This window comes from Battus philenor, unplaced genomic scaffold, assembly GCF_028537555.1.
Source record: "Battus philenor isolate CCGP_79_NKW_IND1 unplaced genomic scaffold, ilBatPhil1.0.hap1 SCAF_24, whole genome shotgun sequence".
NCBI lineage: Eukaryota > Metazoa > Arthropoda > Insecta > Lepidoptera > Papilionidae > Battus > Battus philenor.
Window position 1 is genome coordinate 6117689 of NW_027181687.1, and position 25820 is coordinate 6143508.

The 25820-nt window shown below is 30.7% G+C and overlaps 1 protein-coding gene across 2 annotated transcripts in view; it reads right to left on the minus strand.

The window, feature by feature from the left end:
• LOC137924720 (protein Wnt-4-like) overlaps window positions 1-24908 on the minus strand; it is a 102997-nt gene extending 78089 nt beyond the window's left edge. For both annotated transcript variants that reach the window (XM_068768139.1, XM_068768138.1), the window contains exon 1: window positions 24399-24908. In XM_068768139.1, the coding sequence (XP_068624240.1) occupies window positions 24399-24466 (68 nt within the window). In that variant the 5' untranslated portion in view covers window positions 24467-24908. The remainder of the gene's footprint in view (window positions 1-24398) is intronic.
• Window positions 24909-25820: the final 912 nt, after the last annotated feature.

A 25820-nucleotide genomic window follows, 5' to 3' on the forward strand; every position in this document is an offset into this window, starting at 1 on the left:
TTTGCTTTCATTGGTTTCACATTAATTGACTATTTAAGTAACACAAGCCGTGGACCCACCTTCGGGTTACGTTCTCACGACGTTTCTCGGAAGTTTAATAAATTATGTGCAAACAAAAAACACTTGAGAAGCTCAGGATAATGTAATACGACTGTGTGTCCTGATCTCATTTTAATGCTTCACACACACACCACTACTGTTTTCTAATTATCGTCCTACTTGATGACATTTTACATTATTGTTTATATAATTTTTGTGTATTTTAAAGTACTTGAAAAACATACATATAATATAGAAGTAGAGAAAAATCTACTTTTTAGACTAAAACTAACAAACTTTTTCTTGATTATTCTGATACCAGCTGTAGTAATATTACTAAAGCACAATTTAATATGCTCGGGCGCATTCAAAAAATTATAAGATAATATTATTAAATAGTAATAATAGTATTAATAATATTAAGAAATATGGTCATATTTGGACTGCGCAAATATGACCATATTTCTGAATTTCGTAATAAGCTCAAGTGGTTGCCGATTCGAATTCGCTGGAATTCCTGCTTTCCCTTCTCTATAGTATCTTGTATAGCCCACTAACTCCCTCTTACCTAAAATCTAGATTTCTTTTCTTACGTGACTCACACCTCGTACGTACACCGTAAACATCCCTCACTTTCATGTCTCTCATCTCCATCCAAAGGTTGTCTGGTAGAGATCGCCTCGAGCGATAAGACCGCCTCTTATACCTTATGAATTGTTTCTTTTTTTCCTCTATTGTCTATGGTGTACAAAAAAGTGTTAATAAATAAATTAATAAATAAAATAAATTGCTATTTGATTATTGTGCAGAAAACGATGGAAAATATAAAATAAAAATTCAAGTACTTTGAATTATAATGTTATTGACAATAAAGCAATAAAATCACTTTCGAACCCATAGCACATCTCGATTTGTGCAAAGCAGGCCTAACAAAATGTTATTTCTTTGTTTTATTTCACCTGTACATCGAAACGGGGTTAAAGTAAAAAATCCAATCAAAATGCCATCAATGTAACATCGTTTTTTTGTCAGACTATTCGAATGGAGTGTCGCCTTGGTTATGGTCACTCGCGGTAGCGCATGAAAAACTTTGAGAATATTGTATTAGCCAATAGTAATATTTCAAGAAAAAAAAAGTTTGAGAATGGCCAATGCTGTTTCAATTGGAGCAAGTTTTACATTTCGTTTACTTCTTATTGTCATAGCGCCCTTTAGATATGTGCGTAGTAATAATTACGTTATTAGTAAGTGTGTACGGTAAAGTAGCTTTAACAGAATAAAAACTAAGAATATTATAACTAGCATTTTGATTAAGTCAATATGTATTCATGTCGTGATGTATTATAGTTTGACACTGTCCTTTTACGTAGATATATACACTCCTTCGTGTTGCTTTATATGGTTATTCTGATTATTTATTTTATATGTATATAGTGTATATTACACATTGATATCTCTAACTTAAAATTGATCCGGCGTTTGCAAGCAATGGCATCGACTGGATGTAGGGTCTTAAATAAATCGCTCGGTGCGCTAGGGAATTCAGTCATGAGGATGTCAAAGTATATTTTTCTAATGCTTTTAATTAAAAAGAGGGAGGCTGAGCCAAGTACTTTGTATTCACGTTAACAGTAGACCCATCGAGGCGTAAATTTCTGAGGAGAAAAGTAAATTGTAAAAAAATAATTTAAATTTTAAATAAAATGATTTTGCTATGAAAATATCCAAGGAATCGAATTCCATATGATGAAATTAAGCAAAGAATTTAAGTTATGTACATATGCACTTAAAATAAAAGTGGCAGTAAACCGGTCACGCTTAATTTGTCAGGACGATAGGAGAGGTAGGCAAGTTTTGGAGTTAAGGTTGCGTATGCGAAGAAGTTACGCTGGACGATCTCATTCCACATGAGCTCGATCCTCATAAAAGTATGGAGGTCAATCAGACGGTTCACCTAGCGGTGGGCCTATTCACGTCTACCGCGGTCTCTATGTACATTACAATAAAATTATTCCAATTATTTATGTGTACATTTTTTGAGTTTATGTAAAATATATCGTGCTAGCTTTAATGTCAAAAATAATTCAATAGCCATACATAATAGTATACTTAATAGGCGGAGGTAAAAGTGAAGCCTTTTGTAAAGCGTCTTGCGACAACTTCCCGCGACCATGACTATGTCGTCGGTCTACCTAGTGGAGAACCTACCCACGTCGCGTTTATCGGCTATAGGTTGAAAAAGTACTGTGGTATTAAATAGGTAAAATAATATCGTCGTTTCATCCTATAGACGCACACTACGCATAAGCCTAAAGATATCTTTGGGGTATAAACCATTATTGTCACACCCACCACCCAACACCTTGGCGATCGCAATGTGGTACGTAAAGCACGCTGATGCCCACCTCCTGGAAACTTGTTAACTTGTTAACCATATAGTGTGCATTAGGTAGTATTGTATCCCAGGAATCGAACATTCGACCTACGATCGCAAGTCTCAGTCCTCTATCTCTATTTTAATTCTGTTCAAAATAAGAATAGCATAAAATAGTACATGGACGAGAAAATGCTATCAAACTTGTATACTTAAGCGTACGTAAAAAATGAGGTAAATATATAGTTATCATAGATAATAATAGAAAAAAAGAAATAAATTTGAATTTCGTTTGAATATGATTATATTAACAACCGACGTGTTTAAATTAATAAAAAAAATAATCTAAATGACAGCCATCATTTAGCTTTTTAAATTAAAACAACACAACATATTTTGCTAAAATCAAAATTAAATCAGAACTCGGAATTCATTTCTTCATTCAACAAGTACATCGATTTTGTTGTTCAACGTCGATGGAACAAAGCGAATACCACCGCATAACCACGTAGCTGTCAACGGGTATACCAATAACCGTGGTGAAGGAACGCCAACGAGACGAAGTAAAAAAACACAACCCAACAGAGGTAAGAGTAACGGCCGCACCGTAAAATGTTTCGTTAAATTTATGAACTTTAATTGAGAATTGAAATAAAAAGTTAATGCGCAGTAACTGTCCATTTATCGATACTTAGTGATTGGTATGTTGTCATCTTGCCGTCACTAATAGCCGTGTACAAGAAAATATTTTGTAACAATCAACGTTCAAATTAAGGAGCAGAGAATTTCGGCAGTGGGATCGAAAAACTTGTAATGGTTCTCTTGTTATCTTCACACAATCTCGTCGCCTTAAGCAAAAAAAAATATTAACAAGCTGCACAAAAATAGGATTCGAAGTGATACGAAAAATAAATATGAAGATTCATTTAAATCTCTTTTGTGTTATTATGATGGCAGCAATTCATTAGTAATCAAAAAAAAGAAATAAAGGCGCATTAATAATATACAGCAGTGATTGAACTTGTGACCGCCAAACTGTCTCTTCATGTAATTAACATTATTAAAAAGGTAAAAATATAATTATGTCTTTACATTATATCATAATTTAGTCGGCGATTTGTAAGTCTTTCTTCATGAAATAATTTAGATATGAAGATTTATCATTACTGTTGACTTTTGCACATGTTTACATTTTATTTACGTTTATGCCAATACAGGCACAATTAAATCATTCTTCGAGTGTATCTTAGTATGAAAATGAGTGAGAATGCGTATTTATAAACACCTTATTTAATAAAATCAATTTTTTTTATTACTACGAATACTTTTAAAATATTTAAAACACTTTTTAATCTCAGCTACCACAGATGTTGTAAAAAAAAACGTAATTTCGTACTTATTTGTTTGTGGACATTGATGCATGTTCTATGCAATGCAACCCCAACGATTTCGACAACATGGGTAACGTATGCAAATTCAGCCCGGGGCAATGAAATATACGGCCAATAAATAAACAACACGCCGAAAGGGGTGAAATTAAATATTCATATAGATAGTGAGGTGACGATATGAAAAAATATCGATTATCGATATGGTGAGTAATTTATGTTTATAAATGTTACTTTCTTTGAATCGAATGCTTTGTATAATTTAAAACATACTTCTTAAAAATAATCTTGTCACCAAATTGTTACGTATTCAATTATTTAAACATAGCTACAAGTAATTATCAAAAGTAAAGAGAGATAAAACAAAATATTTAATTGAAAATATTGTCTTATCGGCCATAAGACGCCCACTGCAATGCAAAGGGCTATCCAAAAGATCGCCACGATGACCGGTCTTTCGCTCCCCGCATCCGGCGACTTCCCCCCGATCTTAACTATGACGTCGGTCCGCCTAGTGATGGGCTCACCTGCGCCCTGGCTACTGCGGTCTATATATCATTTACAATAAAATGATGCGTATATTTTTTGAGTTCATAAAAATGTATCGATAACTTTAATGTAAACAATACTTCAATAGTCCAATAACGTAATAGGCGGAGTAAAGAGTGAAGCGACTTGTATAACATCACCAAATTAGTCAGGCGACGTGAACTAGCCCTTAGGCTGTTGTAGGGTTGTCGCATGGCTTCAATAAATAGCGGAATAAAAATCAATTTGTGAATTACCATCGTTTACATAATATCTAACCTAATTTCGAATTTTAACTAGAGGTACTATATTTATTTCAATACACCAGCAGTTAATATAAGTTAAATGGTAAATGCGGCGTGAGTATTCCAGCACTAGGTCTACAGTTTGCAGAGCGCGTCTATCGGCTGCTTTGAGCATGATTTTGATTATATAATAACTACAATCTTGAGACACAAGAGATCTTTGCCTAGTAAATTTTATGCTTTAATTTTAATGTGCGGTATTCGTAACAATGCAAGGTTTGCTAGGATCATAAAATATAAAAACGTTCGAAGCATCGCCTTTGCTTGCTAACTCGTCCATATTTCTTTATGTTTATAATATGTTTGTAAAACAAGTCGTACAAACACCATTTATAAAAATAAAAAATAATAGAAAAAGGCTCATACAAAATGAATAAGTCATACAAGTAAATCAACACAATACTTCTCCTTGCAATGACTAATTGATATGTTATTTATTTAAAAGTAACAGTATATTTAATTGTAGTATGTCGTTAGCAGCTGTATTACGTATGAACCGTGTTGCAACCATCGGCGTCCTCCTTATATAATGAAATGAGTAAACGATACATTCGAATATTCTATATAAACCACCAAAAAAAATTAAATCAATTTAAAACATTATTTTAAACCCAAATAAATATTAGTAGTTATATATTGCATGGCAGCCCTAAATTCTGCAATATAAATGTTTTGTAACGCCTTTATAAATAATTTCGTCCCGACTTTAGTATAAAATATTACGTTAGAAGATTGAATTGAACGCAATCTGGCCGAAAGCAACGCAACATGTGATATTTGTGATCCGTTTTATGCCTTTAATTATAAAGGGGATATTTATATTTTTATTTGATGTAACACGTCTAAATATGTCTAAAGATGTCTTTTAACTAAAATATAGGTATTTCTTCCTTAAAGTATATAGAAGTCAAATGGTTTATAATAAGCTGTTTCGTCGTTTAATAGTTATTAATAATAATCCTAATTTCCCGGATGCGACCTAAACTTTGAACATGGTTTTACAGATTAAATTAATGTTGAATGATAAAATGCGAAATGCTGAAATATGGTTTCCGCTTTCCTTTATTGCGGGGTTACTTTGCAATGAAATGAAGTTTAAAGGAAACATTTAATAAATTAATAGATTTGTATGCATTACGTCGGTTGCGGAGAGAATCCACTCCTAGGCATATTTTTTCATATACGAAAAGTATGCATATACGAAAGTGCAATTATATTAAGGCTAAAAGATATTGCGACCGAAATGGACAGTAATAGGAAAAGTTCTCATGAACGCAACTGGTTTATGTTTTAGGACTTTGAATGTCTCAAGGGTCAGTTCTGCCAAGTTGATTACAATTCGATTTCTGATAAAAGCGTACACTTACCTAAAAGAGAGAGTGAAAAATGTAATAAAAAAGTTAATCTCTGTTTCCAACAAAATAGGAGGTAGGACGAGAGGTCCCCAATAGCGGGGGCCAAAAAAAAGATGAAAGAGAGATGTTATTATTTACCTTGAGATACCTTTAAGTTTATAGATTCAAGCTGATAGAACCACAAGCAATATCCGAAATCTCGGTTTTCTCATGTGACCTAGAATCTGAATGCTAAACGGGTACTAAGTGGCAGCCTAAGCCAAGGTTCCCTCTCGGATGCCTATGCACCAGGTCGCTTAATAAACGCCTATAAGTGATCTTAAAGCTTAGCGGGCTCCCAGTCCAGTAATTATGTGATGTAAAGGCCTGATCGAAGATTCCGAGGGAGCCCCTGATGTAAGTGGCGTTAACACAATTTAATAAAATAATAGTGAAGATCCAGACCAGGATAAAAATCCACCAACCTTTGATAACGTCGGTTGATATTACCAAGACAAAAAATCTGACATTGTGTTATTGTTACCGTTCACCTGCAATAGTTTTTAAAATTCAGATGATAATTCAATATTTTTCCTAATGATTATAGTTAACTATGTAATACTTAAGTTATACTACATTTTTTTACGAAAAGGCTATTAAGTTAGTGAAAATAGTAACATGCTATAAAATAAAGTTTATTGACTTAATAGAGTTTCTGAGTACAGAACTCGAAAATTGATCAACCAATTCGATAAACTTTTGATCATGTTTTGTTAAGATAAATTGAAAGTTCTTTTGGAAAAATTTTCTTTCGCTGTCAAACATTTGACGACATATTCGAAAGAAGACATGCTAAAAGAGAAACAAATCAAAATTATTATTTATATTAAGAGAATTATAATATATAATAAGGAATTTTTATTATTTATCGTTAATACTTAAATCTATACAGTACTCTGAAAATGTTTTGTTTAATTACAATTTTCACAGTACCTAGTCTGTCAGGGCAGCAAGTACTTTATAATAGTTATATAATTAACATTAAAAAATTAAAAAATCATCACGAAAATGCAAGAATCACTTCTAAATAATCTACCGGTGACAATACGTTTGGTGTCGTCAGGGACATTCCACTCAAAGTTTTTTTTGATTTTTATAGCACTTTTAATCAGGTGAAAGCTTTGTTTATCTCGTCACTTAGTGACTCGCATATAATATGCATTACAGTTTTTGAGTGTGAGGAAATAACCTTCACAAAAATTCTGTGATTCATTTTGTGTTGATTTTGAGAGATATATCAGACATTATAACAATCACTTGCAGTGATGTTTTTCTGAGACTAGATAAAAAATCAGACCTATGATAGTCTCCCTATTATATAAAATAATTACTTTATGTTAATATTACTAAGGAAGAACTGTCGTCAGAGAGTAACGATGTTTTATAAAAATAAGAAACGTTCATACCCCGAATGCAATGGCTAGCTATAACTAATTACGTTAATAGTCAGGTTTAAAAATTAAAGGTAGTGTTTCTAAATTTAAATAGTATCGTAATTAATAGATCTTTTTATAAGAGAACTCAGAAATATATTTAGGCATAATTTTCTCGCCAAACGATGAAAATAATAAAACCATTTATTTGAAATAAAATAAGGAACTAAAATGTTGTAAAAATTACGAATATGTCGATCTGGAATAAAAGTAAATAACGCTTCATACCATATTCAGTGGATATTTTTTACTGCTATAAATTAATTTTAAACGTTGTTGTATATTAGTTTTATGTCGCTTATGCTATATAGTTAAATTATTAAATTAATAAGACAATCTAACTCGAGTCTCGAGGTGGAGGACGAAAACGCAGTTCCTCAATGGATTTTTTTATTTTAAATCCTTTGTCAATATTTGTGATGAGACAAACGTACAGCAACCAAACTGAATAATGCCTTTCTCACTTTATCACTATCTTCATTATCATATCAGTTAATAGATGCCCGTTACAAGACATAGGCTTCCGCCAAAGATCGTCACGATGTTATTTCACGACTTCCCACGAGCTTAAATATGCCATCTTACTACATAGTTTAATAAAAAATTGCTCCTTTGCATCGCTGATCGAAATGATTGTGTAATCCGAAAAAAAAAACTTGCCAAACATTCTAAAAAACAACATGTGAAATTATCAAAAAAACATAATTAATCGTGGCATCGCCAACCCTCCATCCGTTGAATAAGTAATGATTCTGTACGAAAGAATTAAAACCCCTGTAACACCCTACTTAGCGTCAAACACAAATTGCGGCTGCAATAGTTTATTATTGGGGGAGCTCACCTCTGCACGGCCGCGATATCGCAACTTTGACAAATGAAAGTTGCTGTATTTGCACACACTCCACAATTAAGGGGAAATGGTAAAGTTGAGTACGGCTAACATTTATTACACATTTTAAATAAATATCTAATTACTTTTTGAGCACATTTTATATTTTCGGATGTTTTAAATCATAATTTGTTTTTACAAATGTATTGACATCGACAGAGCGTAGGTCCCTGGCTGTCAGGTGTAACATGCTCGCTAGGCGCTGCGCACACTATAATGCAGATGTTAAGCTGACTTTGTTCAGAGCCTACTGCCAAAGCTTCTACATATGCCAACTCTGAACGAATTATACGAAGACATCGTATAATGTACTTGGAGTACAGTTTAATGATGCTTTTCGTATAATTATAAAAAAAAACAGATACTGCAGCGCCCAGGGCATGTTTGCGGACGCCAGAGTTGCCGATTACTGCGCAATCTTACGATGTCGAACAGCTAGTGCATGCAACAGGCTACGTAACAGTAGTAATAACATTTAAACTGTGGTCACGCGTGATGTGTGCGAAAATGCTTTATATCAACACTGAATACACCTATAGAAGAGTGTGAATGGCAAATAACCACGACTATATATCTTAATTATGTTTGTATTTAGTTTTAACTAGACCTATTTTTATTTTTATTATAATTATAATTCTGATAATCATTTTTAGATAATAATATGGACCACAATTGTATTACAGATATAGAAAGCTTCCTGAAATAAAAACTATTTAATTTTATATTTTTTTTATTCAGGCTTGAAATACTTTAGTCATCATGCGACAGGTACCTTTTACACTCTTTTTTACAGGATTCATTTTAGGAAACGCGCTGCGGAACTCCACAAACTTATCCCGCCATCGCCGATTGTCAATAGGACAAGTAAGAAGTCCCCCAATACGACCCTTACACAGTGTAGTTACCTTGGAGACGTATCAAGCGATTCGACTCAACGTGTATCATCTTCGACCACGTCACTTTTCATTAGGAGAGTGGAAGGTCAAACGACAACGCCGTTAAAAAAACTCTACATATAAATTTACAAAGTCACTAAATTATTCTTTATTACAACTGTTGTATAATACTCTTCATTGTTACGTAATTGTCGCTAAATTTACATATTTATAGTCAAAGGATAAAGTCGCCGGTGCCTCTTAATTAAATTTGATTGTTATCTTAATTATATTACAACTCATACATAAAAATTAAGTTACATAGACAAAATTAAACGAAACTTTTATTATTCTACTTTTTAGCCTACTTAATTTACAGACAGAGGTGTAACTTAAACACACTTGTCACATTACCGATGAAACTATACAAATCATCAAATTAACAACACTGAGTTATGAAAAAATAAGATGATATCCGTACATATCGATATTTTTTTCTACTGTAATTAGACAAGTCGATAACTTCTGGCAGTACATTATCTGCAGGAATGGGTAGTAAACAGTAATTATTTTGAAATGTCATCTAATAAGACGACCTCTTGAACGATGACAAGAAAGATTAATCATCGACAAAGCCTATAAAATAATAACACTAATCAAATAACTAACACATGTTTGGTAATTGAGATTCATATCACTATGAATCAATTACAATTAGCCGTGAACCTTTTAATCTATGCCCGAATACAACGACGCATAATGTAATTAGTGCATTGAACGTGATAGATCACTTCCTGCTCCTTTACTCTGTCTAATTGTTTAAAAAATGTAGTAAAGATATTATGAGGAAAATATCGTTCAAATAGTGTCAGGAAATCAGGTTGGAAGCCAATACAATGCTAGCATAGAATTACATTATTTATATTTAATCTTTTAACATAATTCTAGTTATCTAATTCATCATTTTATTATGTTGTATAAATGTGTATTTAAAATGTGTATATCATACAATAAAATAAATAAATTAATCTCAGATTTCTTATAAAATAAATTTATCATACAAAATTTTAATTTTTACTGATTTCTTTCTTGTAAATCTTTAACCACTATCGTTATTACTCAATAACATTATTTAGACGTGACTTCAAAATACACGCTTCACTAATTATCGCTTTCCTCAACCACGACAGAGAATACAAAGTTTGAATGAATTAAAAATTAAATGTGGCAACATTTTTGGAACGGCGTTCTCAGTTTGAAAAACATAAGCAACATTTTATGACTACGTAGTTCATTAAAGAATATAAATAACAAACATATAAAACTATAATAGAAAAAGACAAAAAAATTCCTAAAGAATGTTTTGAATTTTACTCGATACTACGGCGCTAGATGTTTGATCTGGTGTTTATATATATATGCATATATAGCAAAGCGATTTGTCATATTTTACAGCCGGCTATCTTTAGTAATGTGTTGGCTCATTCAGAGCTTGTTTTTGATCTCTTGTCTTTCTATTAATTATTTTCACATGCTAGTACCATCGTGGCGCCATTTTCAATATAAACGCTCCCTTAACTCGTTGTGAGTAACCGATGAGATCTAATGTGCATTTTCTATTTTTATTATCTCTGTCCAACAAATACGTTATTAGACAAGTTATAAAAACAAATTAAAAATGCCCTCATAAAATGTCTATAGATATGGAGATTTAAAAAAAAAACGGTTTTTTTGCTACTTTTAGCTGATAACTATCTAAACATAAAGCTATTCGCTATGTATAGCTTTTAGACTCATATTGCCATTGATATTGTACATCCAAAGTTTGATAAATATGTTTTTTGTTTGTAGACATATATTTAAATTTACTAAAATATTCACATAATAAACATAAAAATTGAAGACGCTTCCCTCCCTATTCTTTCATAGTTTGAATAGTTCAGTATTAGTTATACTGACTTCAATACATTTTGGATATGTGAATGAAACTAATATACCTTTAACACAAAAACTGTATTGAAATTCTTAGTATGATGATTCGTCCCGCACCGTTTGAAGGGAACCAAGCGTTAATATTAACATCTGCCTGCATTTGTCCCGTAACCGTAAAATATGTTTCTTTGAACTATTATTAGATCCTGTATTCTCTCGTACTTTACTCGCCAAAGGAAGGAGCGCAATGAAATCTTAGTGTAATTGGCTACGATTTATTATTACATTGCCAACAATATCACGACACGTGCACGTTTTACTTTTTTAAATGTCGGCAATGTTAATTTACGTTCCTTTCAAGCTGGATTGAACTGTGATCTAGCTAGATATCTAACTAACAATATATTTACTTCAGCATTTAAAATATGAACTAAATCTGTTTTTGAGTATTGTATACTTTACAATCATATTAAAACTGTACTTGAAAAGAAAATTGAATAAGTTTTATAATCAGAAAATATTTCGAATATTTCGAAATTTTGTTCGTCAATAACAATGTTTTTTATGTGCCGATGAATTCCTTTAGAAAACTCGTTCTTACTAGAACCTTGCTGAGGGAGAACATAGATAAATATAGCTATAATGAAGGAAGTCCACTAAAGAGAATTCCTGTGCGTTGGACAGACCATATCTGCACAACCATCACCATTTAGGCCATAAGACGTTTTCTGCTGCATATAGGTCTCCTTATGGATTTTCAATAGGACCACTTAGGAGGTGGCTTGCACTTAACGCCTTCCGACGACCTGCACTGTATTAAAATTTATAAGAGACAGTTAAACAGTTATAATATATCACTCTTTCAATCGCAACTTTGTGAGTAAGTGAAACGGAACTATATCTGAAAATGCTTTAACACATAACTACATTTTGAAAAACTGCTCTAATATTTTGGACTTTCTACATTAATCATCGACTTTTTTTAATCGTTTAAACAAAACCAGACCAAGTGTTTTCCTCGCCAAATCTCACCTAACATTTTGCTACCAATGTAAAGACATTTTTACAACCTCCACTATATATTTGCATTTTGTAATAGTAAACAGCTCAAAACACGACAAATTGTGGTGTAAATAAATACAATCAAGATAACAGCGTCCACACCGTGATGACTACAAATGTACATATTGTCTCTCTCTGATTTTGAAAATAAATCCTCAGTTAAGAATAAAAACTCTTACTGAAAATAATTGCATAAAACGGCTTAAGAGGAGATCTTATGGATCGAAAGAATCTAAGCGACGAGGAGAAAAATATATATAATTATATGCATTTACTCGACAAAGTTAGCCGTTAACATATAAAAAAGAAAATTAATTGTTGTATTATTTAGCGCGCTATAAATTATTGAAATGCTAGCACGTGTAACAATTATAATTAAACTTCGATCAATCCAAAGATGTCACAATTTCGCTTGTTGACAAAATAACTGTCAGCGTAATAACTGACTGCCTTGTTGTTGTTCGCGACGTTGTGTAGACGTCGTGATTACAGAATACACGCCCGCATGCATGCTCGAGTCATCATTCTTAACAATCATCTGATTTAGCTGTTGCGATATTTTCAATTACTTTTAATACTTATTAAGTATCGATTGGAATTATAGACGATTTAAAATGTGAATAGTTTAGCTATTTTATGTATCATTTTGTATCATTTATGTATAATGTTGCTATGCTCTTTGGATTGTGTAATTTTTATTCCAAAAACATATATTTTGAATGATATATTTAAAGTACAATATAATCTGTTAGAGACAATAAAAAATACTAACTTTTTACCAATTAATTACAATATAACATGTAATTAATCATTTGATGTTGGTCGAAAATAATCTATATAGAGCTAGTTGTAAATAGATTAAAAATAATATACTAAAGAAGCATTGTTGTAAATAAAATCTATTTAGAAGTTTAATAGTCGCCAAATATTTGTGTTCGTAGTTCATTAAATAAATGATGTGAGGAACTTTACTGTAGTTTTTATGCAGCTGCGAGCGTACCCCGTTGTGTTTACAAAATAGTCGAGCAAAAGGCGGTGAAAGTTATTCCATACTCTAGCCGGGCGGGTATAAATAATTTTAACTGCCTCAAGAGCGACTTGGCGCGGAAATCGCGGGCTAGCACCGTCAACATCAAAGGTTAGTTGACAAACATTGGACGAACGTTCCTTACAACAAACACACTCGCTGACGAGCACAGATATAGAATCATAGTATCAACACATTACTTGAATGTGCAATTTAAAATTCAATTGTCATCGTAACATGACTGAAAGCGTTCCCTGCCCACCTTTATCAACGTAATGGCAATCTATAATATTACGATAGTACATAAATACATAGTCTCTATATTTATATATGAATATACACACATATATATATATATATATATATATATATATATATATATATATATATATATATATATATGAGTGACAATGTCATACATATAAACAGATAAATAAATTTAAGAAAACTCGGTATGTACATAAGATTAGTACTATTAATAAAATCAACTTTTTAATACCGTTCTCTACGCTTCATAAAATTAGTTTTAAATAAGTTTTTTTTTGGGGGGCATCTGTATACGGCATTACAATACATTCCTAAATAATTAGTCTCAATTATTATGTAATAAATTTTGTAAGGTCTTTTAACAAAAACTTGTTTAAAAACTCTTTTATAAAAATATTTTTGATAATAATCGTGAAATATTTGATAATAAAACTTTAGATTAAATTGCTCTAACTAATATATTAGGAATATTATAAAATTACCTATAAAAATCTTCTAAGTTTGTTGCGGGCTCTTTTCAGATCAAGGCGCATTTAAAACCTTCGTAGCTTAAGTTAAAGGATGTCTTAAAAGGGAGTTCAATCTGACTCTAGTTCCTATCAAATTGGTCTTTTCTAGAAATATTCTACAAATGGTAATTTTTAAATATTCTTATGTGTATATTATATGATTTAATGTGTAAAATACATGTTGTATTGTACATTCCGCGTTAATCATAATAATGTCAAACAGTAAATAAAATTTTAATACACAATTTAAATCAAACAAGATACGAAGCGTAATGGTTATGAGGTGCTAAGATAGTGTAATTAAATATTAAATTATAACTCAACAAACATAAATAAACTTCGCTTCGAGCTCTTAACTATTCGTAATTAATTTAAAACTATTTACATCTATAATATTTTTGAGATTTAGACTGGAACACGGAAAGTGAAAAAAAGAAAAAAACATTTTCTATTGCTTTGAATTTTTGTCACGGTCAGTCATCCATTGTATTAATGTAAATCAAATATATAATAAGTATATAACAAAAACGCTAATAAAATGTGACGTCGTATTTGAATTTCAAAAAAAGAATCCCGTGTCGGAATTTTTTGCAATAAAGTTTTTTCAAATAGACAGCGGAATTTAAATAAAGTAACAGTATGTGTAGAAAAAATTAGCATTATTTCTAGAATGCAACAGCCAAAATATTTAACAATTGAATAAAATTGAACGGATTAAAGCTGATGCTAAATTTCAACTGTTTAATAATTATTAACATTCAGAAATTATGTTTCTGATTATTCATTTTTTTATTATTTCAATGAATCGAGTTTTAATCGATTGCAATTACGTTCGACCTAGCGTTTATTTAAGTCGAGTAGTGTAGCAGGAAGTCACAAAGTTCAGCCGCTGCCAAGCGAATCTTTCTGACGGTAAATATCAACCTACACGTAAGAAATAAGTACTGCTACTGAGTATGAGAAACTACTTACACACTTTTTTAATTTGTTTAAATTATTGTCATGTGTTCCATACATAGATTACTTTAAGATTCTTATTTTAGTAAAAGCTTTATAAGACACAAAATAGTATAAAGTTTTCTACTGCATTTGGAAAGACGGAAAGCCAAGCCTCTTCTCACGACCCTGTATACAACGGGATCTTTCTCATTAATCACTCCCATAGCGCTACAATACATTGGTACAGTCGCGTGCTCAAATATATACACACAGCACAGATTATTCCGAACCTTGTGACGTAGAAGTAAAGATCACTGATTAATATTTGCGACGACGACTGTACAAACAGCAGATCGCGTTTCATATACGAGATTTTGCCAGATGACTAAGAAGGGTTCGTGCACCTAGCTACAAGTAAATGTGCAACGGATATGCAGGTGGAGTGCGAAACAGATTAAAACAGTTTTCATATTCATGATCTTTTTAACGATGTAATTAATAGAATGTATTTAATTATTTCTTTTATTGGCTACCAATACGAGATACATAATAGGGGACCTCCGAAGTGTTATAAAATACGGACTGTATTTTTGATAACCAATTATAACTCTATAATAAAAATAAATAAGGTAAATCTATTATTTGTAGATTATATATGTTTCAACTTTAGTAGAGTGGTATATGTGAATCAAATTTCTTATTTTAAACTTAAAATTTTTTAAATTATTTTTTAATTCTTCGTCATCATTTTCGCCCTAGAACGTCCTCTGCTGTACAGAGGCCTCCCCCATAGATCTTCTGTAGGAGCTGTAGGAAGCGTCCTGCATTTAGCGTCTTGTTACTAACTGAACAAGGTCGTGTATTCATATATAAAAATATTCTTATTACAAATTTAAATATTCTAAAACGTTTCTTTGATACCTCTATAAATAAATTTAAACCGCCAAATGTAACAGTAAGCACAAAACTCGCGAACGGCTTAAGTAATGAGGCTTTTTAAAAACTTTGTTAAGGCTAGCATGACGAGATAAAACGCCTGTCCCTAGCTGTTAAACATTTGACGTCAACCAAAAGTGTGTTAGTAATAGCATTACAATAAAGTTATAATCATTTTATTATTAAAATATTTAAAATAACTAAAATAATTAAATACATTAATGCTGCAGTGTACATTTCTATTTTTGTATGTGGTCACGGTTACTCCATTGACATTTACGTATGTCTCTGGTTTAAAGGTGCTGGGAACAATGCTATTTAAAATGTTTTGGTATTACAGCTAGGAGCCTCGCTAAAGAGCAACATGCTACTGCTTTAAATAGCGATTGGTAAATCCTATTCAGAAATCAATGGTTTCAGAAATAATAAATAACCTTGTAATATCATAGTAAGAAGAAAACACTTTTTATAATTTAGATTACTACAAAATAAGTAAATAATTGTTTACAAGATATTTATATATCTGTTCGTCCAGAATTTTTACGGCCATAAGTTATTGAACTGTGGAATTCCAATAGAAAACATTAATTATTTTAAACAAAAAAAAACTATTTTAAAGGCACCTTATACAGATTGGTTGGGAATGGTTTTTAAGTTTTAAAGCTTTTTGCTGGCAAATCACTTATTTATTCACCGCTAAAAAGCATTTACATTTCTAACCAATCACCCGTATAGTTGCCTCTTAGGACGATGTCTTAGTATATATGTGAAATTCCTCAAAAGTTAGTATGTTTTTGGTTTTAGTCATCGTACTCCCTATTATTGAAATATAATTAATTATCTCTAAGGTCAATATTCTGTAAGTAGATAAAGTATATCACGGCTCATTTACCGTGTAAAATTATTCCGAATTATACTAAAATATTCATATTAGCAATAAGCTAGTATGAAACACTATATTTCATGGTAAAGATTCATATATACTGTTTATTGTTCACTTCAATTTCCACCACAGTGAGTAACAAATGTGTGCACGCACTTAGAAAACAAAGATTTCAAACAATAATACCGTTATGTAGGTAATTTAACTAAACATATTTGTTAAACCTCGCAAACAAACTGTTGATAGAAATAACTGAGGCCCATACGCATAACGCACCGATACATACTGTTCTTTTAACTAAAGAGGTAAACACAATGTCATAGCTCTAACCTTTGCTGAACCTTCAATGTAAATAAACAGTTCGCTTATGGACTTTTTAGAATTTTAAATGTTTAGTTAATTTTCATATTTACTCTTGTCTTTTTAACTTTCCTCAGGTCATTGGTTATTAAAATTAAAAGTTATTGCTTTGTATTTAGAATTATATAACGTCCCTATTGATCATCGTTTTTTTTTGGGTAGAATCAAAACGCATTTGGAGATTCCGCAGGTTTAAGGTGGAAAAGCACAAAAGCTGACTAGCTTAAGAGCTCTTTTAAAGTAGCGAAGCTAGAGGCTCCCCCTGGAATGCTCGAGCTTATACCTACTACTGTTCTACCAGATTTGGAGGCCGCTAAGCTGTGAAATTGTTTCTGCGAATCCTCCAAAAAGTCACTAGGCCTGAATGCCCCAACTTTGGGACCTCGGCTTTGGCTGTTTCTCGTCAATTACTTATCGATGTACGTAATTTGCTACACAGACTGATTGGTTATACTTTTAAAATTTATAGATATAGCTCATTGGTCAGAAATTTTTTTATAAAATTTTTAAACTTATTTTCAATCAATCTATATAAAGTAATCATTCTGAAATATGTTACGTAATTTTTTTTATATAAGAACGCGAGAGGCCTGTAACTTCTCGAAATAAAAAGACGGCAAGAACAGAAAGTTGATTTTAATTAATATTAATATATAGTAATTCTAAGTTTGAAAACGCTTTTTATTACTACATTAACATAACCTTACTTATTTTTTTTGAAACTTATTTCTTGGGTAGAATGTACTAGCCATTAATGCCAAAAATAATTACAAATACATTGTACTAAACATAAACAATTAACAATCACAAATATAAACTATTTCAAACGATATTGATAACAAAAATAACTTAAATAAATTGAACTTACACATAACCTGTGTACCACATTATTAGTCATCCTTTTTATAATAAAAAAACAGAACCAATTTTATTTTAAATGCTCTCGTAGAAAATTTTTATACTAGCAAATTAGTAGACGTTCTCGCATGTTCCCTAAACACCTAATTAGAATAGCTTAATTTAAGATACAATTTAGTTACATTGTGTCTATCTGCCAATACAGATGCAATGAAAATGTACCGATTACATATCCACATAAACTTATTTATATATATTTTACATTATTGTATATTCCATGTAACTATTTACCAAATAAATAAGAAAAAAATCAGTACTTCTTAATGTACGTCTCCTAATTTTATAAATTTTCGATAATCAATGTAAAATAATTTTGTTTTTATTCATATTTTTATTTACATTTTTATAACGGACGTCAAACTTAATGGTTTTAAATTGACAAACAAAATGTAGAATGATTGTTTTGTTTTAAACAATTCAAACAGAGTAATAAAGAAGAAATGACCATTATTTCAAATTATTAAAATTATTATTTTCATAAAATATTTCATAAAAAGTTTTTTTTACATTTTAAACGTGTACTCCCATTTGTATTATTATATTAATATTCCCATTGGAAACAGGCATGAAATACGGGTAAAATTACTGCTTTGTTTGATGTTAACACTTAAGCCAAGAATTTTAAGTCATAGCGATATAAAACAACTATATATCTCTAACAGTTTAACAAATTGTTTTCTTACAATAAACTTTCAAACGTACCCAAAGTCAACGCTTTATATAAGTCAACAGCATTCTTCGTTATATTATATATACTTAAGTGATTGTTTCTTATAAATATAGTACATATCTGAACAATGTGATCTATTGTGATCGTTTTTATGATTATTGTTTCTTAGTAAACCTTCGTATTGAATTCCATGAGCTACTAAGAAGCTTCCTACCTCGATATAATATACTTTGCACACACAGTCCACCTGATCACGAATGAAGCAGCAAACAATTGCCATTTATTTTTATATATGATGACATGATCAACAGAATTATCATACTTTGTTAAGTAATATATGTAGTTCATTAATCACGCGACTCACATCTTTCTATTTTTTGGTTTTTTTTTCTCCCCGTCAGTTACGCTTCTCATAAGGACTTGGATCATTATTAGCAATGAAAAGGAAAAGCCCAATTTGTTAGGTCATCAGAATGCTGGTCATCTTCCCTTTCTATTAATAACGGAATCGTTACATTTATATAAACATTTATATACAAATATTTAATGACAATCCAACAAATATTATGCTAAAATGGGTATCACCCTCATCATTTGAGCCATAACAGGTCCACTGACATTGGACTCCCTCAAAATTTTTCAAATGATCCTGTTGTAAGCGATCCAGTATCTTCCGACGACCTTAACTATTTATCCACCTTGTAGGTAAATGTATTACGCTGTACTTACTGATCGCTGTCTTCAATCCAGAACCTTAAGACGACAGTGATCACCTATATTTTTATTCATTCATGCTTTTTACAATCTTTGTAATAGCGGTCATAATGCCTAAAGGCGTATAAATATATATTATTTACCAGTCAACCCAAATATTCTGCGCGGTTGACAACCTGCGCATTGCACTTCAATTGGCAAATCTATTGAATTATGTTTATTGCTTTCGTTCCTATCACCTTATTACTAGTACAATTTGGCAGTCGCGAAATGTGTATAAATGTTCACATCAGACACTTACATTTATTTTTAATTTTATTCGGTGACAGATTCAAAACACACACCCCGGTTTTAGTCACTAAGCAATATGTCATCGGTTGTCCGCGCATATATGAGCGAGTGTAGCTATTTTTTTGCCTGCACAAAACAATGGCTGTACCCACCTTCTAGTTTGTTTGTTCCTTACTCATCTTTTACGATACCCCAGATAAGAGGGGGCGATGCATTCTTTGTCAGATGTAAGGTGTAACCGCACTACTTCATTGCGAGCAATAATTAATGTTCACCCATAACCCGCAACTTATTCTATTTACATTATTTTTTATCTTCAGTTTAAACTACGTCTTAAAGAAGTTTTTATTATGATACTTTATTATTTAAAGATATCAATTAAAATTTATTATTAGTTATATATTAGACAGACAAACAAATTTAATTAAAACAGTTCATATATCAGTTCATATATTTTTTCGAAGACGTTCATGTTTGTCCAACATAGCGCAATAGTCATAAATAAGTAACCTGCGACGTTAAGCAGCTATTGTTTTTGTGATATTTTTATTGTTTACTAGCTAACCCAACAGATGTTTTCCTGTTTTAACTTTTAATAAATAATTTAATCTTTATTTTGTTGTAGTGTTTATTATAATAGATTTTGATTCGCCGTATGATGATCATAAATTTAAAAAGATTGATACCGTAAACAATTAACCAGTGCACTTGTGATTTAATTATAGTCATTGCAAATGCATGCTGCCCTGAAAATTATTCTTCCCTTAACAACCTTCTACAAATAAAAAGAAAATTTTTATCAAAAATAAATGAAATCAGTGTAGCCGTTGTCAAGTTATGACGTCCAAGGAAAATAGTGATTCATTTTCATATACTCAGAGATTTATATGCATGCTATATATAAATGTATATATTTTATAAATACATCTCCACAATTTAAGGAAACAAAAAATCAAATGTTTCAATATATTAATCGGTTACGGCTTTCGTAATACAATAGAAAACGATTTCACGGACTCGCACGATTAACTGTATATTTATTTTGCAAAAGGTAGTGAACTAGGAAAGTGAAAAGAAGTTATTAACCCAATACATATTCAGTAACTAGACTTGTTATTTTTTCAAATATACAACTTAATAAGGTATTACCATTATACTAGCTGATAAACTATTACTCCAAGGCACAGGCGTCCCATAAAAATCGCAACGATGATGTTAATAATAATCAGTACATAGGTATATAAATAATCTGGTACACAAATATATAACGTTCATAAAAAAAAAACTATACAATTATTAATGCTCATGTGAGTTACTTTTAATGAATGAGTAAGAACATATTTAAAAAAAGACTTGAAATTCTGCGTTGTTGTAAAATCTCAACAGTTCCATTTTCAAATGAAAACTACACTCTCAGTGGAGAAGCGGGGAAAAAAAGAAAAAAGGACGTCATAAAATTCTCGTAACTAATTAGCTGCAAAACTTGTGGGAGAACTCGACATTCCGAGTGTAGACTATCTTGAGTTAAGTGCAATCCTAACATAGTTTTTACCTTACGCAAATGTTTCTACATGTATTTATAAAGAGAATGACTACATTCGTGCACGATAATGCTCTAATTTTGAATTTAGAATACGGTTATTATTTTTAAACTTTTATTATTATTGTACTTAAACAATAAATTTAATACGATATCCACTAACAATTAATGTCATACGATAGATAGATACTTAATAATTCTTACTTTATTTTTAACAAGTTTGGTTGATGACAAGAGAATACAAATATCGGATATTTTATAACTGACGAAGGTAAACCAAATCGGTAAATTTCCTTATATGCTTCTGGCAACCGACGTTATTATTATTTTATATTATTATTTATTAGTTATGATTATTTAATATATATAACCGATATATAATTTTAAAAAATATTAAGTTATAGGAAAAATATATTAGGAAAGCAAACATTGATACCTCAATAATTCAAGGTATATATTTCAGTTATAAATAGCTTCATGATTTTTTTTCTAATAGTAAACAGTTTAAATGTAAACAAAAAATATGAAGTGTCGTGGAACACTTTTACGTAGAATATGAAATTTATTGACATAAAACCATCAAAATTGTATAACTGTAATTGTAAATATTTACCCTATTATAATAATATACCTTAATATGCTTGACTAATTGTTTATAACCAAAAAAGCAGTCGCAATTTATTCTTTTAACCATTCCCTCTGATTATTAATTTTCAATATTTTTAGGTAATTTCTCTAACAACGATGAAACCAATAAACCTTTAACTTATCTGACAAATACGAATTTACAGATCTTTTACAGATTATTTAAACCTTAATTTATAATTTTTTATATTTGAAATAGAAATTAAACGTGTAAGTGTCATTAAAAATATATTATTATATAGACGGCCAGACATAACACAAAAAGCTGTCAAACAGCAAAAAAACCCGAGAGGATCCAAGATAGTGATGTTCCAAAATAGTAAATGAAATTTTATATCCCTGGTACAGGTGGTTATCTTTTTCTATTGGTAGTCAATCAAGTTCAATACATTTTCAGGAGTTATTAATTATATAAGTATATATAAAATAGACAAATAAAATATTTCAAATTGTTTAAAAACGAAATACCTAGAAAATGTAATTAATATGTGATATTATATTAAACTTTTCATTCTGTAGAACAAAAAATAACAATGCGTCAAGACTCCCCTAAAGATATCTATTGGGGCATATACCATAATTGCCGAGCTTATAGGCGGGTTGGCGATTGCAGTGTGGTATTATGGTACGCAGAGAACGCTCTCAGTCTTCTACCGCTGGGAGATTGAGACTTGCAATGGTGGGTTTCGGATTCGATTCCTAGAATACAATTTTAGATAATTAACACTTAGTGTATTAATTATATAGGATTGCCATTGCTTACAAACAAGTTCCCAGAGGATGGACAGCATCTTTGAAGGAGGTTTTGACTGGTGGGCTTGCAACGACTGAAACGACTATAACGATTTCTAATACTGTCTCTTTAAAGTAGGCTTGTGTTTTAAATTATGCGGACATTATCTTTAATATCGGAAGAATTTTGGAGAACCCATTGTCAGTGTCATGAATGTAGTATTTCCACGTAACATCTCAGGTTTTAAAGAAATATACGCCAATATGTTATATCACATACTTTAATCATACTTATATATCATTTTATATATAAGTTGATTTATCATTAAGAAAAACTTTGTAACAAGAAATCCTGTACAAAATACACTGCACATAAATTCTCATTGGCCGCCATATTATTATTTGTTTTTTCATGTGCGTGTTCTGGAATACGTAACAAATTGTCATTTTCAACGTCGTTTAACATTATTTACTTCCTACTCTATCAAATTTGACAATATAAATACAGACCTTGATAGTTTTCTCACTGTTATTTATTAACAAAGAGTATAGATAACTTTCTTAAGAGAGAAAAAAGGCGTAAGATATTGTATTACAAAATCCTGTATGTCACTACACTGTTACAATCATTACGTCAGCTTGTGCACCGAGAAAGTTCCAGAATAAAAAGAAATAATCTATTTTATACAAGTTTTTACGTCTTAACTATATTATTTTGTAACACACTTAAAATTGTTATCAAGATTAAAACGTGTAAATATAAATACAAATTACAATTATACTTCAAAAATATTACAAAGAATATAAACGACGACAAAAATGTACTTAGGTGCAATTGACACTATTTACCCGAACTTCCGTCGGTTAAACAAAAATGACGAAACTAAATGTATATACATACATTGCGAAAATTTTTCAATTTCATATTCTTTAATTATGTATTTTCTCAATTAGAACACTAAATACTATTAAAAATTTAATTTATTTTATTACTATTATCAGCAATCATTCCTTTTTATAAATACCTTTTTTCTCGACTGAAATAACATATATAAACTTTAGGGGTCAAATTTATTAAGATTGTACAATATTTTTTTAATAAATATTATTACTCATAAACAAGTAAAAATTAAAGTTTTCTTAACATAAAAATGTTAAAAATAAACATTATGAAGAAACTCCAATATAATACGCTGTTAAATTCGGTTCCAAATTTAAAAATACTTTTTTTATTTATTTCTTCATTGATCCGTGTTGCAAATTATATCTCTTTCACTTCCACAAAAGAGTATCCACCGGAAAAAAATTCAAACTCGGGCGCAAAAACTTAATGTTGCACTGCTCTGTATGTAAGGAGGCAGGTAGATTCTGTTCCAGCTATTTATTTTCGATCAACGGTAATGCCGTCGTCATTTTTTGCTCAATTGTAATCTTATGTTTTATGTTTTCAACCAAAAATTCATATTTTCTAAAATACTTTTAGAATTAAATAAGAAAATAAGTAATGAACCGCTTAATTTTATAATCAAAATAAAAATCCGAGATAAAAAGTTAAACACTCTAAATATAATACAAATTCATATAACGTTGGATCAGATTACTGAAAAAGTTATTAACACTTCTGGTAACAATTTAAATATACCTACAATCGATTAAAACTTGTATAATTACATTTTTAAAACTAACAGTACAGTTAAAAAAAATTAACTTCTTATAATAACGAGTTAAATTTTATTAAGTTCACTTACCACCAATTACCCGTGACAGCGTGGATAAACAGAATAAAACAACACAAAATTTTCCAAAATAGCTTCATACTGCTCGAATGTTTTATATTAATAACACTATTAAATATCTTATTTATAATTAAATACACTTTTTAAGTTATACACTTCACAAAAACCACAGGGAAACATCAAAACAATAACAAAATAAATATTTGTATATCTTTCCAAACTCAATATTAAACGAAACAATTATCAACAATAGCCACAAAACAATAACATAACATTATACTTTACACAAAACAATGTTTTATTAATTACGAACGGAAAATTAAAACTTTTTATAAACTTTCGTTAAAGTTCATGCCGGTATCAAAAAATCAAAATAAAATAATAGACAGTTTAAAAATCAATGACTTAATTTTATAAAAAAAAAATATTAAAAAGAAGAAGCGATAGTATTCCTTATCCAAACTCTGAAGACTTTGGAACGGTTAGATTTAGAGGAGCGACGCGCCTGAGATCCGTGCGCATGGAAATACAAAACCAGACTGGCTCGCTTTTAAGTCGTTTGTAAGTATTCCATAGGATTCGCCGTAAGGGGAAGGGTCGTACTGGAGGGCGCGTAAACGCAATACAAGCACGAGTTCATCCTTTAAAAGCCCTTACCACGAGTTACAGCAACGGCACTGCACTTCGAAATGTCAAGGCGAGAATTCGTACTTTCCGTGATTTTGAATCCATATTGATTCGCATTGTAAGCTCTATTAAAAGCTCTAATATATTTCGGATATAAATCCTTTGTTCACAATCCCTTGAGCAGGTAATGCGAGAATATATTACTGTATTAGAATCCATTACTTGATCGACACGGATTTAAAAGCTGTACATCGAATTTATTTACAGGTCCGATCGTTAATTCTAATTAAACTTGAGCAAACTGGCAACTGATTATAAAATTATCGTTCCTTGATAATCTAGAGAAAGATTTACATAGCCGATAAGATTAAGCCTGTCATATTTCCTCCAACAACCAGCTTCGAGTTAGTTCCATGATTAGATATGTGCCACGGAACATCAAGAAATGTAATTTGTACTAACCTTATAATTTGAAATGCTACATACTGACATTACATCTGATTAAACTTTATTAACTCTCAGATTGCTCAAAATCTATCGGAACATTTTATAGTAGATAGAAACCAGTTATAACTATATTATTTCTGTGAAAGCTAGGCTATGATGCTGCAATGAGTAAAATATTAATTATAATTTTTTTTAAATATAAACAGAGCCTGATTATTATTCATAAACACCATTAAAGAAGTAAATAATTAGTGTTACTGCTTACGTTTCATGCTCTTTTAATATTTACTGGCTATCTCGATAGACTGTACTGCCAGAATTTATTTGCTACACGCGTATCAATATAATAGAATAACAAAT